The sequence below is a fragment of the Ceraceosorus guamensis genome (genome assembly GCF_003144195.1).
Source record: "Ceraceosorus guamensis strain MCA 4658 unplaced genomic scaffold IE81scaffold_8, whole genome shotgun sequence".
Classification (NCBI taxonomy): domain Eukaryota; kingdom Fungi; phylum Basidiomycota; class Exobasidiomycetes; order Ceraceosorales; family Ceraceosoraceae; genus Ceraceosorus; species Ceraceosorus guamensis.
The window spans coordinates 284,430-310,820 of record NW_020290003.1 but is presented as its reverse complement, the minus strand read 5'-3'; the positions used below and the strand labels follow the sequence as shown (position 1 = coordinate 310,820).

General features: G+C 56.3%; 6 protein-coding genes across 6 annotated transcripts; 4 read left to right on the top strand and 2 right to left on the bottom strand.

Annotated features, from left to right (window-relative positions):
* Positions 1-76: 76 nt before the first annotated feature.
* On the bottom strand, positions 77-7,420 carry IE81DRAFT_320871 (hypothetical protein). Its single transcript, XM_025513164.1, has 8 exons — positions 7,121-7,420; positions 6,648-6,875; positions 6,360-6,521; positions 2,829-6,301; positions 2,524-2,762; positions 2,308-2,386; positions 448-2,233; positions 77-361 (listed from the first exon to the last, which is right to left on the bottom strand). Exons 1-8 carry the CDS (start codon positions 7,242-7,244, stop codon positions 210-212), a joined length of 6,243 nt encoding a protein of 2,080 aa, XP_025372060.1. The 5' UTR covers positions 7,245-7,420; the 3' UTR covers positions 77-209.
* Positions 7,421-7,983: 563 nt separating this feature from the next.
* Positions 7,984-9,493, top strand: IE81DRAFT_362204 (ATP12-domain-containing protein; the record flags this gene model as incomplete). Its single annotated transcript, XM_025516736.1, has 5 exons — positions 7,984-8,026; positions 8,246-8,523; positions 8,606-8,706; positions 8,789-9,153; positions 9,257-9,493. The coding sequence occupies 5 exons, from the start codon at positions 7,984-7,986 to the stop codon at positions 9,376-9,378; spliced, it is 909 nt and encodes a 302-aa protein (XP_025372059.1). The 3' UTR covers positions 9,379-9,493.
* A 249-nt stretch (positions 9,494-9,742) lies between these two features.
* IE81DRAFT_345280 (kinase-like protein) lies at positions 9,743-13,644 on the bottom strand (the record flags this gene model as incomplete). Its single annotated transcript, XM_025515897.1, has 3 exons — positions 9,743-12,202; positions 12,326-13,021; positions 13,198-13,644. 3 exons carry the CDS (start codon positions 13,642-13,644, stop codon positions 9,743-9,745), a joined length of 3,603 nt encoding a protein of 1,200 aa, XP_025372058.1.
* A 691-nt stretch (positions 13,645-14,335) lies between these two features.
* On the top strand, positions 14,336-14,771 carry IE81DRAFT_242337 (hypothetical protein). The gene has a single exon (XM_025511236.1). It carries the CDS (start codon positions 14,460-14,462, stop codon positions 14,733-14,735), a length of 276 nt encoding a protein of 91 aa, XP_025372057.1. The 5' UTR covers positions 14,336-14,459; the 3' UTR covers positions 14,736-14,771.
* Positions 14,772-18,040: 3,269 nt separating this feature from the next.
* IE81DRAFT_320868 (hypothetical protein) lies at positions 18,041-20,106 on the top strand. The gene is made up of 4 exons (XM_025513163.1): positions 18,041-19,155; positions 19,227-19,339; positions 19,412-19,691; positions 19,766-20,106. The coding sequence occupies exons 1-4, from the start codon at positions 18,433-18,435 to the stop codon at positions 20,075-20,077; spliced, it is 1,428 nt and encodes a 475-aa protein (XP_025372056.1). The 5' UTR covers positions 18,041-18,432; the 3' UTR covers positions 20,078-20,106.
* Positions 20,107-20,948: 842 nt separating this feature from the next.
* IE81DRAFT_364589 (hypothetical protein) lies at positions 20,949-26,177 on the top strand. The gene is made up of 10 exons (XM_025516871.1): positions 20,949-22,066; positions 22,154-22,973; positions 23,054-23,117; positions 23,204-23,340; positions 23,776-23,890; positions 23,963-24,023; positions 24,100-24,562; positions 24,627-24,979; positions 25,045-25,135; positions 25,201-26,177. Exons 1-10 carry the CDS (start codon positions 21,111-21,113, stop codon positions 26,029-26,031), a joined length of 3,891 nt encoding a protein of 1,296 aa, XP_025372055.1. The 5' UTR covers positions 20,949-21,110; the 3' UTR covers positions 26,032-26,177.
* Positions 26,178-26,391: the final 214 nt, after the last annotated feature.

Sequence of the window (26,391 nt, the reverse complement as noted above, 5' to 3'; positions counted from 1 at the left end):
GCGCGCTTGGAGCTTTCGCTATGCGCACTGCGTTGAGCGGTACATGGTTTCGAGATCAGACAAGCATGCAAGAGTGTCCGAGAATTTCATTGATCATTGCTGTTGTCGGGTGAGCAGTCATTCCAACATTACTTCAGCCAAAGACAATCGCTCAAGTGGCGGGAAGTTCATACCACAAAATCAAGACGGTGATAATTGGCATCTGCGTGTTAAGCCAATGACCCGATCAGCAGCTTTAGGTGCTCGTTGGCTGCGTATTGCAGCTCGTTGGTGCGAGGGGGCCCGCTGCTGTCCCATGGAGCCAAAGGCACTTCCGAGATGGACTGCGTGGCACGAGCAAGGTTGTGAAGACTTGCCAGCACTGCGAAGGCGCAGTCACGCCCAAGATCGGCGTCAGTTACATTTCATAAGTCATGCCGATGCAAAGCCAGCTCACGCAATACTCACTTTCGCATTTTGCCACTTTCTGTGTGAGGCTGCTTTCCACGTCTTGAAAGAGGCCGGGGACGAGCTCCAGAAGCTCTGCCAAGCGCGACACGAGCCGAGCAAGGGTGGCCTTCTCAGGTGGTGGCAGTCGATCTTGATTGTTGAGTCCCACCAGGTGAGGAATTTGGCGGATGCAAGCTGCATAGTCAAGGTAGACCCGGCCGCCCAATTTCCATCCCGGCAGGTCGTCCAGGCCGCCGTTGGGATGAGCGTCGGTGAAGGAGGCGAACAGCTTTACGAGTACGTGCAGATCGTTACGGATGATGGCCTCTGGCGCAAGATAGCGCACCACTACGCGATGAGCAGAGGCATAGTCCCGTGCCGCGAGCAGCGACTCGTACTGAGCAAACCGGTCGTTGCGGTAGCAAGCCTCGTGCGCCCTCGCCTCGTGCAACCACGCTTCAGGTATGCTCAGATGCGACAGCAAAAAGTCCTCCTCCTCCGATCCTTCGTTGGTGATCTTGAGCACGTTGCGGGCAAGCAAAGCCTTGATCGCCGCTTCGCGGCCTGCTTCGATCTCGAGATGCAAGAGAACAAATGCTGCCCATGTCCACAGGCCAAGAGACTCGAGCTGGAAGGCATAGCTGGATGTCAAGCTGTCTGCACGCGAGCTATGGCCTTGCGTACCCTCTTCTTCTACCTCGATGCCCAAGTCCAATCTGTCATCAAAGTCGCGAATGCGCAGGACGCGGGCAAGTAGCTGGTAGAGATGCCAAGGCAGTCGGTAATCTGCAAGAGCAGCACCAAACCCTCGTGGGCGGAGAGCGTCTTCCAGCTGGAAGTCGGAGTTTGCGAAAAGCTTGATGAGCTGGAAAAGAGCATCTCTGGCATAGTCAGACTTTTGCATCATCGAGCGCAGCTGGAGCGAAGCTTTCTGACTAGACTGCAAGTACGGAGGTAAAGGAGGCGCAGTGTCACCTCGACCACCCACTGCGGCTTCGTAGCGTTCTACCGCAGATCTGAGAGGGTCAGAGTGCGCCGTGTCGTACCACAAGTGGAGTCCAAAAGCTCGCTTCCAATCCAGTCCGGCTGGAATCTGAGTGTCGTCCGCTCGATCGACGGGGTCATTTGCGCGTCTTTGTTGAGCTGCGTCGATGCCCTCGGAGAGTGTGACGTTGCCTGCCAGAAGCTCGTAGACTCGCCGATGATCGTTGGAAATATGAGCCAGGGCCGCTTGCTGTCTCCAGACGGTCAGCTGGTCATTGACGTCTGCTCTTGTCTCTTCGTCGCCTCCGCTAGCTTGCGCTACCAGAGTTGCGAGTCGGACATCACCAGCTTCGATAGCTGCTAGGCAGGCCCTCTCAATCTGGTACCCAGTCAGATGAGCAAAGACAAGAGCGGCAGGTCTATTGGCTGCGACACATGAGCGCGCCTCAACTTCCACCGTGTTGGAGACTGCATGAGCAAGGGTGGCGGAGAGTACAGCCTTACGTCTGATGCTCAAGGCAGTGGCAGTGGTGTCGGGTGGCGCATCCTCTGGGAGCCGGAGGTCGATCTCGTCAAAGAGGGCTGCGCCTAGCCTCCAGATGGTTGCGTCGTGTGAACGATCGTTGGCCTCAAAAAGCGAAGCAAAATGCTTGAAACGCGTGTCAGGCCGCAAAAAAGCCAGAGGCGTTGTCGCATCTTCGAGGCGCGCTTCAGCTTCAGCTACAGCTCCCTCTTCCTCCTCCTCTGCTTCTTCCTCTGTATCGATTTGAGTGTGGCGAAATTGCCGCTCGAGCAGATTCTTCGCGTTTTTTGCGTCAGACTTGGAGATTGCAACAATCGACGGCGTAAACTACTTGCTTGTCAGTTCGCAAGATGACAAGATTCCAAACTCACCTCGGGATCGCTAAAGAGACGCAACTTTTCGAGGCGGACAGCGGAAGAGGGCAAGTGATCTGTGCGACGCGAAGAAGATCTGCACGGGAACAGATCAGGCGCAGATCAAGGTCAGATCAAAGTCGAGAGCAATTTCATATCATTCGCAAATTCGACGGAAAGGGTCTGGTAACATGTTCCCTTTGCCCATTCGCCGTCCAGAACATGCGAACTCACGCCACTGATTGAGTGCCAACGAAGAGCTTGCCAATGTGGGCAATAGTTCCATCCGGTCCCCAACCAACGCGGAAGCTGCGTCCCATGGACAAACCAGCATCAATCGTCAGGCGTTCAGCACCAGCTACGATTGAGCTGGTGTTTTCCGTTCTCGAAAATTTCTGCGGTTTGGCAATGGGCGCAGAGACGGTCAAAGGCGCTTCTACCGGAGCAGAAGCTGGCGTGGAGAAGGTCGAGCGCTGTATGCACGGGAATGGTCAGTGCCATAGCGGTCGATGTATGCAGCAAGAGTGTGCGCAACTCACGGCGGCGGCAGTTGGCGCAGTCCCATGAGAGCTCCGACGCGCGTGCTTGCGGTTGCCGAGAAGAGGGGGCCCGGGCAATTGCTGTTTGGTCTCCTGAGCAGGCGACGCCTGCCCAAAGAAGCTTGCCTGCATGACCTGCACGCGCCTCGGTTCCAATCCCAGCGTAGCGGCCCAAGGCTGCTGTGCCAGGCGTCTAGATGACGCTTCGAAATCCTGGCCGACTGGTGTCGGTGATTTTGTCGCTCGCAAGCGCGCCTGCGCAAAGCGTGGTGTGGCATCCTCGGTGTCACGTGCGGTGACTGGCTCAGGGCTTCGCAGCTCGCTGAGACGCATAGATGCTTCCGAATGCGCGTCCGCATCATCTGCGGGGTCGGGCTTTGCGGATGTGGCGCGTCTTGGTCTGAAAACTCCCGAGCCAACACTCTTCCTCGGTGTGTTGACGCGTCGGGCAGCAGCTACTTTCGCATCTTCAGCCTGCATCCCCTCCTCATCTTCGTCGTCGTCGTCATCCAGACCGTACCTGCTCCAATGATCAACTTTGAAACGCCAGATGCCTTCTGCGGGATCGTAAGACTCAAAGTGGGCGCCAGGTACGGCTTTCAGCTTCGCGATCCTCTGCTTGACCCTAGCGTGCGAAGGATCGGTGATGTGTTTGCGCGTAGCCTTATCGAGCACCCAGTGACCTTGCAGGCTCACGAGCGCAGCATGGTTCAGTCCCTCGCCCACAGGTGGGTAATGCATCTCGTCGGGTTCGAAGTCGGCCAGCACGCCATCACCCAACTCGTTGGTGTCTCCAACGTAAATTTCCGCTTCTTTGGGGTACACCATCGTCTCGTGTGAGCGAATCACGACGATTCCACCTGCGATGAGGTTCAAATCAGGAACGCTCGAAAGGTCCACGGGCTCTAAAAACCGCACGGAGCCACTTCCGTGACGTCCCACAACAAAGTCCTTGACCGCAGAGAGCTCTCGCTTGCTGTAAGTCTGCAGAGTCGACACAGGCGGTGAAGTGTAGTAGTTCAAGGGCAAATGATCATCCCGGTCGGTAGTAGGAGCCGACGCATCGTCCTTGCGGTTCCTCGTCGAGGTAAGAGAGGGCAAAGCAGATGCCACCTCTCGAAGCGGTGGTCTGCTTGGGGTATCGACATCCGCGCCACTTCGTCCGCCTAAGACAGAGGTGTTGACGCTGGAGTCCGCAGCTCCGCTCAGACGGCTAGTGTCAGCCAAGTTTGGCCTACGGCTTGTCGCCACTCCTGCCTCAAGCGCGGGACTGAAGGCCACGCGCGGTGCTGACTCTTGACCCGGCGGAGCTGTTCCTCCACGTGTGCCAAACAGAGAGTCACCGCCAGGCGTGGCGCTCTTTCTAGAGCCTGGAGCCACACTTCCAGCTCTTGAGGTGGAGCCAAACAGAGATCTGGTGGAGAGACTGCCGCTTAGATTACCAGCATCGTCGTCAAGCACCAACCGACGAACGCTTCCACTCCTGCGATTGAAAGCCTGAAGCGGCAGTCCGGGGGAAGCTGCGCGGTTGCCATCGGCAGTCGGCAAATCATCGCTGAGGCCTCTGAAGAGGCTCTTCGCTGGGCTCGCTCGCGCGTTTGCGGACCCGTAGCCGAAGAGAGAAGGTGATCCTTCGCGGCCCGGCGTGTCCTCGCGAGTGCTGAATCCAGGCGTGGTACCGCGCAAACGGGTGAACCGCGCCGCGCCCTTCGTATTGGGGCTGAAAGGTCGGATAGCAGGGATAGCTTTGCGAGGCACTTTGTCAGCGCTAACGTTGAAAGGCAGGTACGGTTGTCGTGCCAAACCGGCATCGGGATCAGCTGCCTTGGGTTGTGCGTGCTGAGCAAAAAGAGCGTCGGTGCCGTACGGGTCTTTGACCAGGCTAGCTTGGAAATTCGGCATTTGAGGCTGCGTCGGCTGGGCTTGTGCAGAGTTGCCAAACAGAGACGTGCTAGAATTCTGTGTGTTTCCGAACAACGATGCGTTGCCAGCAGCCTGACTCTGGCCAAACAGGCCACCTGCACCTGGTGCTTGGCTCTGCGCACCAAACAGGCCTCCAGTACTCTGGCCTGCACCGGGATTATTGCCAAACAGACCACCGCCTGACGGCTGACCAGATGCAGCTCCAAAGAGGGACTTTGTGGCATTGTTCGCTCCGCTATTGAATCCACTGAACAGGCCACCGCCTTGCCCTGCGGGCGCATTATTGTTGTTACCACCAAATCCGCCAAAAGTCGATGCAGTAGACTGCTGCTGGCCGGGTTGTTGCTGTTGCTGATTCTGGCCGAAGAGACCACCGCTCGTGGCCGGCTTGTTGCCGAACAATCCACCAGAGCCGAAGCCAGAAGTTGCTGGCTGATTGGGTTGTTGACCCGGCTGCGACTGGCCAAAAGGCTGGGACGTGGTGTTGCCACCAAAACCGCCCGTGCTGCCGAAGCCGCCTCCCGGCTGACTGGTGGTCACTGGCTGACTTTGTCCAAAGAGGCCCTGAGATGGGGCAGCGGCGGATCCGGTGGTCGCACCGCTCGAGCCGAACGTGTTTGTCCCTCCGCCGAAGCTGAACGCGGGCTTGTTGGGCTGTGCTGCAGCTGCGGAGCTTGTGGCACCAAAAGAAAACGAGGGTGCAGTGGAGGCAGCAGGTGCCGCACCAAAGAGACCTCCTGGTTTGGGTGCCGAAGAGGTATTGCCAAAACCTCCAAAGGTACTTGTGCCTCCACCAAACGTCGAGGTGCCTTGTTGTTGGCCTTGCTGCTGCTGATTATTGTTTGCGCCAAAGCCAAACGTATTTTGCTGCTGTTGGGATTGTTGAGGTGCGCCAAAAGCATTATTGTTGGAGCCGAACAGACCTCCGGGTTTGGGTGTGTTGTTTTGCTGCCCAAATCCGCCGAACGAGTTAGCGGCAGGCTGCTGAGGCGTAGTGGTACCAAATCCTCCAAACGTGCCAGCTTGACCAGCTTGCTGGCCTGCATTGTTTTGACCGAAGAATCCACCGGTCTGCTGGCCTTGTTGGCTGTTCTGGCCAAACATGCCGCCCGTCTGTCCTGCAGCGGTGTTGCCGCCGAAGATGCCACCAGTCTGCTGTGGCTGCTGCTGCGCGCCAAACATTCCCCCTGCCTGCTGCTGTTGCTGCGGTTGTTGGCCGAATGGCGTGCTGTTCTGTTGCGGCTGCTGCGCGCCAAAGATTCCACCTGGCTGCTGCTGAGAGGTCTGTCCGAAGGGATTCGTCTGAGCAGGTACGCCGAATCCACCAATCGATGGTCCAGAATTGCCATTTTTGCGCCCTTGCTGGTAGTCTTGCAAACGCAATTCTTCGAACGATGCAGCTCTGTATGCAGGTGCCATGGTTATCGCAGTGTACTTGTAGTCGCCGACCTTGGAGTTGTTATTGTCCGACTCCGAAATGACCGTTTCGCGATAAGGTGGGTTAAGGGTACCCTGAGTGGGCATGGCTGCTTGACCTGCGAGCGCATTCGCTGATGCGAGCCATCATAGCGTCAGCAGCTGTATTGACTGGACACCAATCGTACTCACTGCCGCCGAAGATGCCGCCTTGAGACTGAGCAGGCTGACCCAGAGCATTGCCAGTGCTGCTTGGCTGATTGGAGCCGAAGAGCCCACCGCCGGCTGGCTTCTGCCCGAACAGATTGTTGTTGGCAGCTCCAAAAGCGGGCTGTTGGGCGGGCTGAGGGGCACCTGTTCAATCGCGCAACTCGGCTGGTGTCAGCCCTGCCGTCAAGCGCTCATCGATGCGATGACAAAGTATTCGTGTGCTGCGTCGTGCATTGTCTTTAGCTCAACAGCGCTTGAGCAATCACTCACCGAACCCAAAGCTCTGTGTCTGTCCGGTATTGGCAGCTCCGAAGGAAAATGTTCCAGCGGGCTTGTTAGCCTGGGCACCAAAGGTGGAAGGCTGCTGAGCGGTAGAAGCACCAGCACCGCCAAAGGAAAAGCTAGTAGAGGGCTGCGTCTGAGACGAGCTACCAAATGGATTCGAGGCAGCTGACCCAGCAGGCTGGCCAAACATCGGTTGAGCTGGTTGGCCAAATGCTGAGGAGACAGCAGGAGGGAAGCAAGGAGGAGCCGGGCGCAGATGTCAGAGAAGCAAAAAGAGGCGCATTTGAGGTGATCAGAATACGCGCAAGGACGCCTCCGCGAGTTTGCGCGCCGTCGGCTGTTGCTGAGTCGCTTTGAGATCTGCTCAGCGCTCAGAGAAAGAGAAGCTCCTACGCCCTGGATCGCGGCGGCGCCTGCTCCTCACTTGGTCAGCGCATGCAATCGGCAAGGATACTCACGATTACTGGCTCCCTGATTCTGCTGCTGTCCACCCCCAAATATTCCTCCACCGCCCTGCTGCTGCTGATTGTTGGCAGCACCAAACCCAAAACCCGTCGATTGCCCTGCTCCTCCGCCAAACATCTGGCCAACAAGATCGATAAGCAGTGGGTCGATGAGGTGGTGAGCGCTCGAAGGAGCTTCGGGGGAGTGTGAGAACCTCGTTCACTGAGTCAAAGCTCGCAGTCAGGTGAGCGGTAGGAGAGGATGAAGGGCAAGCTGATGGGCGAGAAGGATGTCCGTTGCGCCCAAGTCGAGAAGAGTCTTGAGTGACATGTGCTGTGCTGTGCCTACACAGAAACTCACGCGTTCCGCCGCTGATGCTCGTCTCTGCTGTGTGGAAGATTGAGCCGCATGCACGCGCGCCTGCTGAGCGCGCCCCACGCAACGCGCGCTCGGTTCTTCTGCTGCTGCTGCGCTGCGTGACGAGAGGGATGGAGGGGGCGCACGCGCAAGCACGTGGAAAGCTTTCACTCACGCTCTGGCTCACGCACGGGTGCGAGCGATGATCAGCATGCATGGCATACACGCATGCACGCGTACGCACTCATGACTTACTTGGTCGATCAAGAGCTTAGAAGATTCACAATCGTAACTCAATTGCCTGGGGTTCTCAGAGGTCATCGACTCATCGGACCATCGATGACTTGGAAACGACCCACGAACCGCACATTGATCTACCGTCTGGCCACTCGCTAGCCCACCCAAAAGCACCCTCGCTCTGTGCGCACATAGGTCTCCACCGGCGCTCGCTTACTTGCGATCGGTCGAACCGCAACCTCCGGTGCCAATTTCGATTCGAGCTGAGCGCTAAGCAGCAGCAATGTCCTCTGCGCTCTCCGGCGTTAGACCGCTGACCCGTCTGGGTCAGTCCAGCATTCGAGTCAGCTGTCCTTGTAGAGGTGCTGCTGCGCAAGCTCGACAATCCATCGAAGTTGGGCGATCATCTGGCACGATCGCAAATGCCAGGCACGCTCACTCAACACATCAAAGGGATCTCACGCCGATCTCAGCTCCATTCGCTCTTGCCGCAGCATCGAACAACGCCACATCTCGCTCATCTCTTCGCACCAATCTCATCTCAGCTCGATCCTTCTCCTCTGGTCTTGCAGCACGAGCGGACGTGCAAGATTCAGCCACAGCTCGGGCAGACTTGACCAAGCGCCGATTCTGGAACAAGGTGACGCTGTCCAAAGCCAAAGGTCAAGCTGCAGGATTGACGATCGAGTTGGACGGCAGACCTTTGAAAACTCCATCGGGCGCTCTGCTCGTCGTTCCGCAAGATAGACCTCTGCTGGCGAGCCTCATCGCTCGCGAGTGGGCCGAGCAGGAACGGATATTGAAGAGTTTCACCTTGCCTTTAGTCAGTAAATCGCGCAGTGTGGGAAGCTCTCCGATGCATGGACGCCGTCTGCATCCGCTCATTCTCGCACTTGACCCTACAGACTAGCTTGGCTGCCAGAGCTATTGACGGCTTTGCCACGCCCGAGGATAGGGAAAAGGTGTGCGATGATCTCATCAAGTATCTTGAAACGGATACGGTATGGTAAGTCAATGTGCAAACACATGTCGAAGTCGATCCTTTGCACGTGTCGGCAAGGCTGACAATCGTTCTTCTCTCGCTGAAGTTATCAAGAGGAAGAGCCGCCGGTGCTGGTTAAGCTACAGCAGGAGCACTGGGATCCACTCATCTCGTGGGTGCGCAGCACTTTTCAAGTCGAAGTCAATCCGATCACATCTCTGCTAGGTTCCTCCCAATCTCCCGACACCACCTCCAAGTTGAGATCTCACATTTCAAAGTACGACTCTTTGGAATTGGCAGCATTCGAAAGAGCAGTCATGTCCACCAAGAGCTTCATCATTGCTCTCAAACTCTTGGAAAATTCTAGAAACGCTACGGCAATTGAAGAAGCGGAAGAGTGGGGCGTGGAAGAAGCTGCACAGGCTGCTGAGGTGGAGGTCAAGAGTCAGACCGAAAAGTGGGGAGAAGTAGGTGAGTGGCTGATAAGCATCTAGCTTGGCTGTCATTTGGCAGCTTAGGCAGCTGAAGGCTCGAGCTGAAGCTTTGAATCATCGTCTTCGGACAACACAATCAGAGGACACGCACGATGTGGACCATGAAGATTTGCGGGCTCGGTTGGGAAGCGTCGTATTGGGCTTGATCAAGGATGACGCTTCTCTGTCAGAGCGGATCATTGACGCGCAGAACGCCTCTTGATGGCCAGCGCGGTCAACAAACAGCGATGTCATTCGTTATCCGCCGGACCTATCAGGTACACTTCATGTCGAATGCTGCTTCACAAGTCGACCACGCATATGCCTAATCTCAGCGCCATCATCTGCGTCTCGCAACCCCAAAAGGTGGCCAATGACATTGTGAAGGGCAAAGAGAGAGTGTATGTCCGTGTTGGACCTGCACCGCGAGAATCAACCAAAAAACGAGGGATAGACAAAATGGCGGAACGTGGCTTGACGTAGTGAGTCCTTCACAAAACCCAATGAAAGCCAAATCGCAGACGACAAGACCACGGCTGGTTTGATCCTGATCAGAAAGCTCCGCTTCCCGTGAGATTGAGCGGGTCCTACTGTCTCGACGAATGGTGATGCTGATGTGGAGCTTGCTGCTGCGGTTGCAATCCCCTGCCGATCATGCTACGATTGAAGGAGTCGAACTCATCCGGTGTATCGGCTGCAGCAGCCAGTTCTGAGAAGGGAGGCAGCTGCTGATGTTGCTGTGACGCCGCTCCGGCTCCCTTGGCGCCCACTTGAAACATCGGATTGACACCGCCCGCGCCGGTCTGCATCGTCATCTGAGGCTGAACCGAAGCGACGTTGAAGGGCGGAAACTCTACACCTCCATGACTCGATCCTGCGCTTCCACGCGACATTCCCCTTGGCAAATTGTTCGACGACCGCCGCCTCATACCGCTCCTCGGCCTTCCAGGTGTGGCTGGATGGGTACTGCCACTGCCGCTTCCACCAGAACTGATGTAGTCGTTGTTGCCGCTTCCAGCAGCTATTGGAGGCAATGGCGGAGCAGAAAAATTGTAGGGAGACGTGGTGCCTCCTGTCAGCCCATACGGATGGAAGCGGGGAGCAGCAGTGTGATGTAGAGGAGAAGCGGATCCAGCTCTATGCAGGGAGCCACGTGCGCTGCCGCGGCTTACAGATCGCCGAGTGGCTCCAATGTTATTCGGTCCCGGCGAGGCACTTCCTGGTGTTCTGGCGCGCATCTCAGCCAAGTTTGCGCCAGCGAATTGGTTCTCCAACGAGCTCAGAGAACGATTGTCCCCGGCCTGTCTGGCCGACTCAAGTGATGTCATGAAGCGGCCAGGCTGATGATCGATGAGGCTTGGTGCGCTTCCCACTGAGATGGCTGATCCTTGTCGGTGAAGGTGTCCAGATCCGGGATGATGGGGTCGCTGCGACAGAGGATCACTTCGCTGCGAGGTAAATGTCGCCATGGACCCCCGGCGTGGATCCGACATCACACCATCCAAAGAGCTCATAGAGTGATCGTCGTCCGCATCTCTGCGCCTGGCTTTGGCTCGGAAAGAAGCATCGCCATCCCTGGCCTGCCAAGCAGCGCTCATCGAGCTGTTCTGATACATGGAGGTTGGCGGGGTGCCATAGTTGTTCGTGAAGTTTGAGCTCATTGGTGAAGGTCCACCACTGTAGTCCGAACCCGAGACTCTCGGTCCGCCGGAAGTCGGGGAAGTGATTCCTGACACCCCCATCGGTTGTTTGCCTCGCGCTTTGTCGCTAGGTGACATGGATTGCGTCACGGCATCACCCAGCCACTCTACCTGCTCGCGGCTGTTGCTAGAGGCTAAAATTTGGTTACGCTTCTGCATGACGGCTCGTGCGCGATCACGAGCTGCCTTCTCTTGCGCCAGACGTTTCGCCTTTTCGGCCTCTCGGGCAGCCTTTTCCGCCTCTTTCTTTGCTTTCTTGGCATCCTTGGGCGTCGCATGTTCAGCCGCGATCCGCTGTGCTGCTGTTGGCTCGTTGATGTTGGAATTGGAGCCTGAATCAAGCGCGATCGGTGCACCATGTGCCTGAGCTTGGCGGGGGGCACCCGCTGCTTGCGTCTGGGCCGGCGTCTGCGACGACCTTCCAAATACGCTCATGCCGCTCCAGCCTTTACTTCTTCGCCTCTCGCCAGAATACTCTGCGGTACCAGTCATGTCCTGAGACATGGGTTCGTTCCCACTGATTCCAGCTGCAGCCGCAGCCGCGGCCTGCCTTCGACGATCTTCTTGCTCCAACGAAAGCGATAAAGAGTCGTCATAGACCGTTCTCTGACTGCTAGATGCAACCATCCCCCGCGCTTGTTGCGGTCCGCGACCACCGAGCTCGATAGGAGGCGCATGCATGCGCTGTCGCGATAGCGAGTCGTCCAAATGCATCGAGGCGTGACTTCCCGAATAGATCGATGCAGACTCCGGAAAAGCGGGATATTGCGACATGGACGAGTCGCGAACCGACGGGCCAGCCACTGGCGCCCACTGAGTCATATCTCCAGGTCCCTGTTCTGAGTAAGGCGAAGTCGCTGTCTGGCTGACGGGTCCTAAGCGAGCCTCAGCTATCATTTCTTGCATTGTATGCTGCGCCTGAGGATAGAAGGGCACGCGATGCTCCGCAGACGGCGCACCGGGCATTCCTCTAGCTGCCTGCGCTTTGCTAGGCAACTCTGGTGCGCCAGATTTTGCTCCAAACGCTAGCTTGCTGGATTGCGGCTGGTTGGAGTGAGAGGGCGGAAGGGCGCGCTGTGGAGATGCAGGGTCAACAGCCATGCGATCTGCCGGAATCGGTGGGGGATGCGCTTGCGGCACTCTCTGCGATGGCGTCGGCTGTGGTGCAGGAGCTCGAGCTTGAGGAGGTAGCAGACGAGGCGCGACTTGCGTGTAGTAAGGATGCTGCATGCACTGAAGTGTAGTCAAGCGGGCGTCGGGGTCGTATCTGATCAAGTCCTGCACGCATTCGATGAGCAGCAGGGGCACATTCGACTTGAAGAGAGCAGCGAAATTAAAAGGTTTTGCCTGACAAATCACTGGGTCCAAGGTCAACAATTTTCTGTGGATCGCAAGAGCCTAGCGGTGCCACCACTGTGGCTCCTCTCGGCTAGTCCGACGAATGCGAGGAAATGAAGGAAGACTACTCACCTTTGGAAAAGTGAAGCCGACCTGCCGCGCCATCTCTATTCCCCCAGGCCAATGGCCACCACCGCGCACGCGCCCACGGCTGTCCTTGCCATACTCCGCCGAAGGATCACCCAAAACATGGTTGATCTGCATCACCTGGTCCACTTCACTTTGCCCCGGAAAGAGTGGCTTCAGAGTGATCAGTTCCGAAAGGATTGTACCCAAAGCCCACATGTCGACTGGGTTGGAATAGTCGCGGGAGCGCAGCAGCACTTCGGGTGCCCGGTACCATCGCGTCGAGACGTATTCCGTGTATGGCGGCTTGCTCGCTGTCTCTCGTGCAAGACCAAAATCTGCCAGCTTCACGATCACCACAACATCCTTGTCCGGCTGTTGTGGAGTCTTCGAGAGGACAGGATCCAACACGTTGACTGACGGATAGTCGGTGAGACCGGTAGTCGTGATAAGGAGATTCTCTGGCTTCATATCGCGATGGAAGTAGCCGCTTTCATGAATGTGATGCAGCCCTCGAATGATTTGTTGAAAGATTGACGCCAGCAAACCTCCAGCCAAGGGACGTCCTTTGCGCGATTTGATCAGCTGGTACAGATTACCCTCCATGCACTCGAACACGAAGTGTAACTCCTTGGTTACCGGCATCAGAAAAGCGTCGTATAGTGGGATGATGTTGGGGTGAGCCGTGATCTCAAGCAGAGACTGTAGGAGATGGGTAGGTGTGCAGGGGGGGGGGTTTCAGCAAGCGCTGTCAGAAGGAGATCAAGGCGTGCAAGAGCTGGACCCAAGTCGACTCGCGTAGCAGCCGTGTCTGAAGAATCCGCTCCGGTGGTCTCCCTATCCCGCACATATGCGCCCCTTGTCTACAAGTCACGTACCTTTAGCTCTTTCAGCGTCATGCACTCTTCCCAACTCTTGAACTGCTTCTTCATCTTCTTTATAGCGACGAGTCTTTTCCCGACGTACTCCGGTCTTGTGGTTGGGTGTTGCATCGGACTGAGCAGAGTACCTGACGGCAAGGGCGAGTGCCAATCCGCCAGACACACAGTTCCAAAGGACCCATCTCCCACGTCTCTAATCACAGTGAAATCTCGCGTGCCTTCCCTCATCAGTGTAGCTGCTGTAGTGACGGGTCGAGATGCGCCTGGAACCTGTAATCGTGGTTCAGATGGACCCGTTGGAGTAGGGTCGTGGGTGTCCATGGACTGGCCAGGTGCGGCCAGACCATTCGTTGCTCGGGTCGCGGAGGATGCACTCGCATACGCGTGACCATTGATCCCTAGCGCTGGCGATCTTGAGGAGCTGGGACCCGCGTATGCCGCCATGCTGCTGGATGGTCCAACGAGGGGAGAGGCGCTCCCACGCATCTCATGGTCAACCATGACCACTAACGTGGCGCGCAATGTGCGGTAGGCGCTAGGATCGGAAGGCGGGGAGGTGGGGACCTTCAAAGACGTCGTGCTCCAGATCGGGTCTTGAGCAGCAGCGAAGTTGACCAAATGACGCGATGAAGTTGCGCGTTGCGCTGCCGACCTTGATGTGACACGCCGCCGCCGAGCGATCAGGCGAGAGTCGCGCTGATGACCAAGCGCGTGCTTTTCGCTAATGAACGGGGCTGAAGCAGCAGCAGCTGCGAGATGAGTTCGTAGATGACACTAATGATGAGCCGGGGCGGACCACTGCTGGCAACGATCACACCGCGTGGGATGGGCAATCCCAATGCGGAAGGCGGCGAATGGAGGGATTATTGGTGGGTAAGCACTACTATAGTATGATGGCGGCTCCTGAGGTATTTTGCGGGCTGATGATTCATCTACTTGAACACCGGTACTAGGCTTTGTGTCGCTGCACGGGTTCAGAAGGCTGATGGGATGTACTTCTGTTCTCCTGCTGCTCGGTCAAGCGATCGAAATGTATGCGCCGAGGTAGAGAAAGACAAAATAGCTACGACACTTTCATGTCAATATCTGAACGGGGCTGAGAGGGGAAAGATAGCAACGCGTTGCGGACGTGGTCAGCCAGAGACAGTCACTGCCTGATCAAGATGGCGCGTCGAGTATGAGAAGAGCTCGTGATCCTGCTCGACGTGGGCAAGAGCTTGCGACTACCTCGGCGCACCTTAGACGAGAAGAGCGCATACATGCTCAAGTCTTGGCCGGGCGTATTTGCATGCAGCTGCAGCCACTGCCTTGCAAATGCGATGCTCGTCACCGGGAGCGGACCCCCATACGACATTACACCAGCAAGGTGGCGATCGCAAGCATACAGATCCCGCGAAGCCCCTTCATCTATATATGACGATACCGCGGCCAAGGCGGCGGCTTCGCACGACCGGGTCTACACGGCCCAGGGGCCGCCTACGTGTAGGTACCCACCCTTCAGCAATCACCACTTACTCACGTCGGCAATGCTATGAGCCCTCAGCTTCGTGATAGTAGATGTGGTGTCGATGATATGGGTGTGTAGAGCAATGACCTGCCTCGTCGCTTCACAATTGCTGCCTTGCACTGCACGCGCAAACGAGTGACACCGCCAACTCGTGGGACCCACGCTGCGACGTTGGTGGTCTGTGGTAAGGTGTCGGCAGATTGGGGCGGCCAGATGCAGCGAGACTACAGGTGTTGTGGAAGTATGACCACACGCAAAGTGCGAATGAGATGTCAGGGCGAAGTATGAAGGTGGACGTGCTGCATAGCAGATGCTCCTCGCCGATTGACGTTCCGACGGCGCTTCCTTTGATCTCCGCTATAGCTGCTGCTTACAGCAACTCCAACCTCATGTAGGCAGACCGGTGTATGGGCACCAAGCAACAGCTAGCAGCCAAGCCCAAGTCATGCAAATGCGGGTGCGGGACGGCACGCGCCTTTACGCACGCGCGTGCGCGCACGCGCTACATTTACTCATATGGGGCTCATGCAAAGGGCGTGTGACGTGCAGCAAAGACCCGAGCCAGCTCTGCTTACCAGCACCGATCCAGCAGGGGCGACCGGTCACGATCTGATTTGTGAGTTTTTAATCAAAATGTAAATCGTAATTGAGAATTTCGAATTTAAATGAGAGCCAAAAACAAATCAAGGTCTTGATTGATGTGGTCTTTGCGAGCACACCGTCGTTAGCGTGGGTCTGCGCTTCTCGCCTGCGAAGAAGCCATGAGCGCAGGATATGATTCATGACTGTGCGCAGAGGCCGGGTCTAGCAACGTTGGGAATCAGACTCAAGACGGCTTGAAATGTACCATCAAGCCGCTGGAACAAATCTCCCGACTAGCTGGGAGATGATGTGACTAAAGTGATTTGGTATGGTCACTCACAGTCGTGGATGATCAGTATAAACAGCAGCGAGCTCGTCGCGCTAGCGGTGGGCGGGAATTGCTCCCTACTATCATGCCCAGCGCAATCAAAGGCTCAAAGCGATGTCAGCAGAGCAGGTGTGTCCTCGGACTCGGATGCGGCGGAGCAGCAAAATCCAAGAGTCAAAGCGTCGGCCTCGTTGAGCTTCAAAAAGGCTGACAGTGGTGACTGCCACACTGCGTCATGCACCGAGCTACATGCTCAAAAAGCAGGCTTTCTTGGCAGGCCTGGGGGCTAACAACTCACAGACTACCGGTGTGACGATGACTCCAGGAAAAGGAGGATCGCTGAAGGCGGCAATCAGCAATCAAGAATCCTAACCGATTTCACGACCCGACAAGGTTTGAAGAAGAGGCGCCAGCGGGCCGATATGAAAAATGTGCGCTGGGATGCCTGTGCTCCTCTCTGCACCCGACTGCCCTAGCGGCTCGCTTAGCGTCGTTTCTTCAATTTTTCCTGTCGACTGCCAAAATGGGGTCAATATCCACAGGACGCAACAGCTCAGTCGTGAACATTTGTAGGAATTATTTATACCCCAGACCCGTGCAAATGATTAGTTCCCTTGAGCAGAGGCGAACAATCAAAATATTCAAGATTACGAAGACACGATATCACGTGAGTGGGTTCGAGCTCATCATGTCGATTGAGCGTCCACTCATGACTCTCGTCGGTCACATCGAGATCAACTATTGACTGCTCATCATGCCGTGATCTACTCGACTTCCCTCAATCAATAGTCTGACTGCCGTTTCAGAAAGCAGCACGCTGCATGACAAAGACGAAGCAATTATTCACGATTGAGTCAAGTGCCCTTCCAGGCAGGAGCAGCCTGTGATTTAGCGATGGAGCATTTCGTGATTGATTGCCTTCGGCAATCTCGCCTCTTATCGACAAATGCAGTGGGGAAGGTGACCAGCAGCGCGCCTGCGACTACACCACTATTCCCTTCTCAGAGCTCCAGGCATGAGTCCCGGCGCTCTTGACTCGGGCATCTGTCGGTCTTCGGCGAGCGATGCAAGGGTTCAGCAAAGGGTCGTGAAACCTGAGTTGCGAGGTGCCCACTTTGATGAGCTTGTTGCAAATTGGCAGGGAGGGTCTGCATGGAGGGTGAAGAAAGCGGCGCAACGCGCCAGCTAGGTCTTGACTCTTTCTATCGATTAAGCATTCACATCCATCATTCATTCATTCACGATTCGCGATGATTGAGCCTTGATTGCCATTTTGATTGCGATTGCGCTCGCGATTCACGTGGTTATGGCTATCCTCACACGCTTCTGATGCTCATCGTCACGATCACAAGAAATCGCTGTGAAATTCAGGGCCTGACTAGAGCCGCACTGGTGAGGCTTGATTTGAGGGGTTCACCTTTGTCTGAGCCTTGCAACGGGTCGCGAGTCAAGAGTGCATCAGCAGTCATGCATGCAGAGTGCCATGCATTGTTCGTGAAGCAGATCGAGACGCGACGCGTTAGATGCTCGCGTCACCGACACCAGCCCTGCTGCATGCTTGACAGCCAAACTGTTTTGAAGCATCCGAGCGTTGCGGTATCACGTGCGGCATGATAGCCCCCTTCTGACCCGGCCACACGATGGTGGAGCCAGCCAAGTCGAAGTTGCTGGACGCTGGGGGTAGGTATAGATATGATGTTAAATATGGCTGCTCATGACAAATTCCTGGCCACACAGACGCTCTTGACTCTTCTCGACTTCTTGGCTGGCACACAAGATTCAAGATTCAAGATTGAATGCTGTGCCGGTACCAACACCGTGGTGTTCAAAGTCACGGCTGTATCAAACTGACTCGTAAATAACCACGAATTTTGAATCGTGAATTTGAAAGGCACATGCTGCATCGCTCAACAATAAATCAAGTGCTATATAGCTGCTGCATGCGAGATGGTCAGTGCGCAGCGGCATTGGCCAATTTAAGCTCAGCAATCTGGATCAATAGCGCACACATGCACAATATCAGAGGATGCGGCTCCTTGCATGCATTCAAGATTCAGGTGTAGCACAGCGCTGCGCCAGTCAAGAAGGATTCAAATTATCAGTCAGGCTCAATTTCATGCGAATGGCGCTGCATGCATCGCGAGGAGAGCAGCAGCATCAGCTATGCCGCATGTTGTTGGAATCGCCGACACAGCCATCTGATTTGTCGAGTAGACCCGCCCGAATAAGAAGCACACTGGCCAAACTGCGCGCTGGCTGCGCGCGTGCGCGCCTTGTGCTGGTGGCGATTTGCAGCTGTCCAGTCTGTGGGAGTGTTATGTGGCGTGGTGCGGTGCGGTGCGGTGCGGTGCGGTGCGGAAGGGCGGGTACATCTGATCAGGAAGAGAACGTTTGTTCATTTTGACTCGTGACTCAAAGATTCGTGATTGCTGATGATGTGACTCTGGACTGCAGTTAGATGGAAACGATGCTCACTTGCCGTTCCACCAAGATCCATGCGTGGCCTTCAGTCAACGTCGCTCGAATAATACAAGCTCAATACTCTGACTGCAGTGATCATTCAACTTGACGACTTTCACGTGTGGGGACTTTGCAAGCCTTTTCTCTCTCAGACCAGCACTCAGATCGGCGATTGCAACACCACGGAACATTCAGCAAGCTCACTGGTTCGCCGCGACCTTGCGCAACGATCATTCACTCTACTTACTCTAGCTACTGGCCGGCGTGGAAATCTCGATTATTCGCTTGTCCTCTCGCCCTCATCTGCCGAACAGACCTTTGCTGCTGATCGCGGCCAGCAGCACGTATCTCAACGATGCTTCTTGGACTGTTTGGCGACAGCCAATCGCCTTCGGTCAAGATCGATTGGTCGCTCTACGGCGGAGCCGAGTCAACACATCCACCAGCGCGCACAACAGCTTCCTACGCCTCGTCTTCACGCTCCGCATCCGCGTCTGTTTCGGATGACTCGACTTCGGACTACGAAGTGGATGCTAGCTTGCCATCCCTTTCGCGCTACCGAGCCCGCCTCAGAGGGGATCAGAGCGATACGACCGTCTCTGATGCGGAAGATGATACCAAGCCACCCCCCACCACTTCGACTGGCATTGGAGAGCGACTGCTGAAGAACGAGGCCGGACTGGCATGGTTGCCGCCCATTTCTGACCCGCAAGATGGGGCGGACTTTCTTTGGTTGTTGACCGAAGAGCCTCATCGTTCGAGACGAAAAGCGATCCTCGCGGCGCACCCCGAGATCAAAAGATTGATGGGTCACGAACCTTGGACAAAATGGATCTCGTTGGCGGTCTTGCTGCTCCAAGTAGGCATGGCCTTGACGATGGGATTCCTGCAAGTACATCCGCTCAATTGGAAGTTCTTGCTGGCTGCTTATGTGATCGGGGGAACTGCGAACCAGAACACTTTCCTGGCCATCCATGAGATTACTCACAATCTGGCCTTCAGAAGCATTCAAGCTAACAAATGGTGGGCGATTCTGGTCAATTGCGCCATTGGCGTGCCCTACGCTATGTTGTTCAAAGTGGGTTGGTCGGCGAGCGGCTATGCGCTGCTACCTCCCTTCTCTGACCATCTACAGTGATCACCCTGCAGCCCTATCACATCGAGCACCACAAGCATCTGGGAGAAGAAGGTATGGACACGGATCTCCCCACCAAGCTGGAGCTGCTTTGTCTCAAGAATGTGCTTGGCAAAGCCTTCTTTGCGTGAGTGTGCTCAATGGTGCGCAGTGCTGCCGCGCCTCCGCTTCTGACAGGCAGGTCTACGAACTACCTCAGCACCTTTCAAATTTTCTTTTACGCTTTGCGCCCGGGATTCGTCAAAGCGCAAAAGCCCACAGTGTGGTTGTTTGCCAATTTTGCGGTGCTTCTGGCGTTTGACTTTGCCTTGATTCAGACTGCTGGGTGGTATGCCATGTTCTACCTGCTGGAGAGCAGCTTCTTTGCTGGTAGCCTTCATCCCTGCGCTGCTCACTTCATTGCCGAGCATTACATGTTCGCCGGCGTCCAAATGGAGACGTGGAGCTATTATGGTCCGCTGAATGCGCTGGCGTACAATGTGAGTAAGACCGGGCTGCGGAAAGCGAAGGGAATGTGGCCGTCGGCGATGCTGAGATGTGATGCTGTCTACAGGTCGGCTACCATAATGAGCACCACGATTTTCCATCCATACCTTGGTCTCGCTTGCCAGCGCTGCGAGCGGCAGCGCCGGAGTTCTACGACGTCTTGCCATGCCACACCAGCTGGCCTCTCGTCACTGTGCAGTTCATACTGGGCACAGATTCTGGTCTGTACGCGCGCATCAAGAGACTCTCGAAGAAGGCGGGGTGCAAGGCTCTCGAGGGAGCCAAAGAAGCCGTCGGCGCTGCTGGTGGACCGACAGACGTTCAGGTTTCTAATGATATGGCCCACAAAGCTCAGAAGCAGCACGACAAGAATGCTTGAGGCTAGTGTCCATCTACCATCGTGAATGCTATCTTTTGGGTCACTCAAGTACGGTACGAGAAGCAAGCAGTCCCGACATGAGTTCCGCACGCTATCGCGTGCGATGTATGACCGTCCTGCCCAAATAGCACCTCCAGTCAGGCGCGCTGCAGTAGACTTCGGGCGAGGATTGCATTGTCGCTCCGCCTGAAGAGCTGCATTGACGTGCTGTCAAAGCACATCCACATCATTCGTGGCGCGGTGTTGAGTATGAGCCATTATCAAACACGAGTTGCGAACGGCGCCCACGTCACGCGACGCGTAGCAAGCGCTCAGCTCGCCTATTAAAGGTGGGTCGCGGGTGTGCGAGTCTGGTGCGACGAACTCACACTAATGATCATGGCTGAGCTAAGGAGGACATGACTGCGCGATTTGTGTCACCTTCATCATAGAATTGCCATGGGCGACTGGTTCTGCGATGCTGCGGCGCCACGCAGCACTCACGACTGACCGCATCACGATCACGATCGCGTTTGCAGCTGCGCACGCTTTGAGTGGGCGCATGCATCTGTGAAACGTGCTCCGGAATTGTGAACAGTTTTGAAGTAGGAAAGTATTAGTGTATGTAGCCCTTGTTCACATTTGCGATTCAGATGGTCTTCCATTGGGGAAGCAAGGTGGCGGTATATACTCACGATGGTCAGCGGAAGCGTTCGTCACCCCAGCCGCGTGCGCCCCTCACACCCGAAGCCGTGGCCCATCTCGAGGAAACAGGAGCTCGTATATAGTTTGCTCATGCGGCACGCACGCACGCACGCACGATATTGAGCGACGCGCGCGCGCCCTTGCAGATTCCAAAAGTTACGAGACGCGTCTTGACATTCAACCATCACATCCTCGTCAAAGGGCAAGAGAGGGAAGCTTGGACAGCGCTCTTCTCCTTTCAAGATCTCGCTCGTATTCGGGAAAGACTCTTTTTGATTAGAGATCAAGGTGAACACGGTGCCCATTGCTGAGAATACTTGGACTCTATAAGTAGGCGAATTATTGCGCTATGTCTGGAATTCCCCAGGCATCAGCTGCACCATCCGGGTCGGGGTTTGCGAAGCCGAACGCGGTCGAAGTGCGACGCGCTGTTGCATCCCAAGCATTGGTGGGGTCGTCAAGCGCGTCCGATCGAACAGCAAGAGCGCAATCTCTAGCAGCTATGGACTCCACATCCGGCCCGTCGAGTGGTCAAATCAGGAAAGGGCCTCTTGCACAAGTTCCGCCCGGCTCCATCGGATCGGTAGCAATGACCACAAAGTCGACTTCGTCCCCCGGAAGCGCTTCGCCGAGCAGCTCTGCCACGATGCCTTCTGTACTTGCACCTGGGCCCGTCACCGGCGCTTCTTTGCCGCATCCTCAGATGCGCCCACGTGCTACCGAACAAGAAGGCTGGACATCGAATGGAGCGCCGCCAATGATCCCGCGAGCGCCAGCAAGGAAGGGTGCCATGGACGACTTTTTGCGCTCCTATCCTCGTCCCCCTCCGCGTCGAAGTCCGGATTACGTCGCACGAAGAGCAGCTACAAACACGGCCATGTCCCCTTCGGGACTCGCTGCAAGCGCGTCAGAATCTGCTCCTGTGCGCCCTGCGCGCCCTGCGCGTCCTGCGTGGGACACTCAACTTGACATACCTGCAGTCGAGGGCTTTGAGACAGAGATTTTGCCTCCGCCACCAACCTTACCGAACGACCCGGCATACCCGCCCTTGGCACCAGACGCACCCCCAGAATCGGCCGTGCCAGTGGCCAAGAAAAAGGGTCAGAATTCGGGCGCGACCTCGTTTACACCTACTTCATTTACCCCTCATTCCGGCGCAAATGGTTCCCGCCAGATGATTCTGAGTGTAGACGAACAGGGCCGAGTCAGAAAGGGTCCGGCCATTCCGGACGGCTTGAGAGCAATAGTCGACGGAACGTTCTGTACACTTCAGAAACCGCTTTCGAAGCCCCATAAGCGTTTGCCGTTCGTATCGCTACCGTTGGAAAAGCGAGCCTCGGTGGGAAGCTACACACGGGCTGACTCTGCCGATCTTCTTCCCCTTCCAACCAGCATACACAGAGAAGGGCGGCCTCATCGGGGCAAGCCACTGCCAGCGCAACCAAACACAAGGACGAATGGGGCGCCAACAGAATCTGGACAAGGCAGCGACGCGGTCAAGATCAAGTCGGAGCCCAACGCTTCCCCTGCGGTGCCCTTGATTCCGCTCCCCGAGCACGAGCACAGTAACGACAAGGCCTCGACCACCTCGCCCGCTCCTCGATTAGCTCGGAGCGTTTCTGAGCTCACTGCAAGCGATGTAGGCGGTCCAGCAGATGGGGCTTCGGTTGCGTCTGAGGATACGGTGGCGTTGGAGGAGGATGTGGAGGCTAAAGGGATCGATGAAAAGGGAAATCTTGTCATGCATTCGCTAGACAGCGGTATAGATGTGGCGTCCGCAAAGGGAGACAATCGCAAAAAACGCAAGCCAATGAGGAAGGATAGAGAGTCGGCGGCCTCCTCTGATCTCACAGAGTCGTCGCCGGCGCCCGTCGGTGATGTTATCATCACGAACAGCCCTCGCGGAAGACCTTCTCGAGCGGCTGGCTTGGCGGGGGCAGCAGCCAGCACAGCTTTCATGAATTCGCGCAGAAGAGGTTTCAAGCAGCCAGAACCCCTGGCCACCACTTCGACGCGCCCGTCTGAAACGCTTTTGCCACGCGAAGCGGGCGCGATGCAACCCTCAATTTCGGGAAGCGCTGCTCCACAAGGCTCTGCTTCGTCGATTTTGAGCGACTCGGCATCAGGTCCTGTCAGCCCAAAGGGGGCGAGGGGTGCTTCAAGCAGCATCTTGGTTCACCCACGCGGAGTCGACAGCGCAGATCATCAAGAGGTAAGTCCTGGCACCGCTACCCCTGCGATTTGTCTTAGTGCGCTTGCGAACCGTTTGCCATCCTCTGATCACTCTTACAGCCGAACAACGAGCATTGCGAAACTTGTGCTGGATCTGGTCATCTACTCTGTTGCGAGGGATGCAGTGAGTTCGAGCGTGAAACGCTTGTCTCGAATTCGTCGACTACCGAGAGCTCACTTGGTACCGTCCTCAATCTCTGTCTTCGCAAGCCCGCTCCTTTCACTTCGCTTGCTTGAATCCTCCTTTGGACATTGACGAGAAGCCTGCAAGTTCCACCCCCAATGGCGTTCCGACAAACGCGAGCACAGACGAAGCGTGGTATTGCAACGTTTGCAGAGCTCTCAGGGTGAGGCGCGCGAATTGGCTGCTGGAGGTACCGGCTCACGAAGCTCTCAGGTGGCGAAGGCCCCTTGCTGGCGCAGCAAGCTGAGGCGCACATCTTTGGCTGCGCTCGTGCGGCAGGACGTGAAGACGCGCGCGTGTTGTTGACCCCGGCCGATGCGCGAGCGGGCACTCGGGGAGCCAGCGACGCGGCGCGACGCGTGGCGCAGTTTGCTGCTGATCCCCGGCTGCGAGAGGCGCGCTTGGCGATTGGTGACAACCAGGCGCCAGCGGCAGGGACTCTTTGAGTCTGCAACCAAGGCTCGAGCTCAATCTGAACACCGCGGGCGGGTGGCTGGTGCGCTGCTCATTTCAATCGGCCTCTGATCGAGCCTCCCCCAAGAGCTTTCCTTGTCGTCATTTCCGCTTACTGACACTGGCCGCGTTTGTCATTCTGCAGAGAGGAAAACAAAGGAAAGCGAAAGGCTTGTTTGGCTCGCTGCTGCAGAAACTTGACAGCGAGAATCCGAGCGACTTTGTGCTACCTGCTGACATTCGCGGTCATTTCAAAGGCGGTGGGTGGACGTCCCACAACCTTTGGACGAAGGACGCGATGCTGACATAGTCCATACACTTGCATCCGGCAGTCACCGCTCACCCTGACGGCTCATATCTCAATGCTACACTCGTGCGGCCTCTGAGAATCACGTGAGTCGTTGTGCCGCGACGATCGATTTTGCTGCTCCGAACTCTTGCTCACCACTCTCTTGACGCCGCGGAGCAGCAAGGCGGGCATTATCGATGAGAGGGACCCTTACAAGCTCAAAGACAAGCAGGGCGCTTTGGTACTCTGCTACCACTGCAAAGGGTCTGCGATGCCGGAAGATCGAGATGCGCTCCTGCATGCTCACATTGATGCAAGAGAGAGCGCCAAGACCGCATCGCCGCAGCGTCTGAAACGGCGTGCTGGATCGTCACATCATCCAGTGGAAGCGCCACCGCAAAGCGCAAAGGCTCCCCGGGTCGCATCGGAAGCTAAAGCCGAAGCGCTCAGAGCAGTTCCCTTCGAGGTCGTCGCTGCCCTAGCAAACAATGAAGGGAAGGGGGACGCAGAGGGATGGCGTAGAATCGTGTCCTGCGATTTTTGCTCCTTGCATTGGCATCTCGATTGCGTTGATCCTCCATTGATCAGCATGCCTCATGAGACCCGGAAGTGGATGTGTCCGAACCACGTCGACCAAGCGACGGTGAGTGCGACGGGGGACGAAGACTCCTCGAGGCTTTGTGTTGATTTTCCCCTTGCACAACAAGCCACCACCTCGAGTGCCAAAAGTCACCGCGGCACAGCAACAGGTCGTCGATTTGCCCGTGCCATCTGCAGCTAGCATCGGTCCGGGCAGGCATTACCGAACACGTGTCCGCAACAGCGGCCTCATAGACATCATTCCGGATCCCTTGGATGACATTTTCGATTCATCGAGTGGCAAAAGACGTAGCAGCAACGCGTGGATGCTGGATGATGTCGACGTCGATGAAGATGATGAATTGGACAAGTTGGGACACAAGGTCAAGCTGCGCATACCTGAGCGCGTCATCTTGTTGGACTTTTGGCAGCGCGCCCGGCACAATCGCGCTCTATTGCAAGGGACGCGGGACAAGCACACGTGAGTTTGCGTTTTACTTCATGACTCTCTTGAGATAGCACGTCAGCTCATTTGGATAATTTCAGTGTGGCTGCCGATTCAGGGCTGCAACTGTTGGCTGAGATAGCCAAGCAGGAGCTACCACCCCCTGCTTTCAAGTATCAATCTACCATTGAGGTACGCGTTGAGGGTGCCCCCGACTCGTGGTGTGTTGCTTAGCTTAGCCTCAGATTTTCCTCCAGGCTTTGACGTCTCCCGTGCCACCCATGGACGCACAAGAGTCGAGCGTTCGCTCCGACCCCCAAGCCGTGCCGGCGCCATTTTGCAAGGAGATCTCTCAAGCCGTCATGACACTACGGCGCAATCCAATTGCCCGCGGGGAGCACGCACGTTCCGAAAGCCCTCTCACCGATATCGACGATGGGGCCGTTGTCAAGCAGTCGGCGCCGCACGTCCGAGCTTCCAACTCTACTGCAGACCGCTTGACAAATGGCGAATCCAGCAAGGTCGAGTCGACAGCTGGGCGAGGCTTGCGCATCAACGGATTAGGCGCAGTGATGGGAGATGGCCTTGAAGAGATGCTGGAAGCTGCGGGCTTTGGCGAAAGATCTACTGCTCAATCATCAGACGGGCCACCATCCACACCGCAGCGCTCGACGCCCAGGCGAGCTGCCGGGGCAGCAGCGGCAGCGGCGCTCATAACGACACCGAGTCATGATCGCCACGCACCGCAAAAGCGCAAGCTGATCAATGGTGACTTGAGTCAAGACTCTGCCGCGAGCACGCCGCAGCGAGGCCTTGCGAAGAGGTCCAAGAGGAATCACGATGGTGCGGCTGCGCCTCTGGACGGCTTTGCCCACCAAGAGGTACAGGTGTCTCCGCCTCTGGGAAAAGATCAGCAGGTGCAGACGCTGATTTCTCGAGGCACTGACCAACAAGTGCAAGCCTCGCCGGTAGGAGCGGCTGCTTTGGACGCAAAAGTCTCGCCAGAAGAAATTGAATCCCTGCTAGCGGTTCGAGAGCTTATGCGCCACAAGGGAAAAGAAGAGATTCTCAGATTCTTGCGTAGCTGAGCGCTTGTGCCGCGTCGTGGAACACACCTTTGAACTCCCGAGTCGAGAGTTCTGCACCTTTGCAGCTCCCGCTCCTGCTGAGCATGTATCATACACAATCCATGTGATTCTATTGGCGACAATCTTGCAAGGCCATCTTATCAGCCAGTTCGGTATCGCAAAGAACAGGCGCTTGACTGATCGTCTCGCGCCAAAAGCGTGGCTCAGGGACGAGAAAAGGCAAAAGAGTGTTATTGGTTACGGTCAAGAGCAAATATGGGGTAACGGGAAGCAAAAGGCGAGCGGCACGCATGGACACGGGGGAAGGTAGGCGCGCAATGTTGTCCACGAAAAGGGCACCTCTCAGCGCTGCGCAAGGGA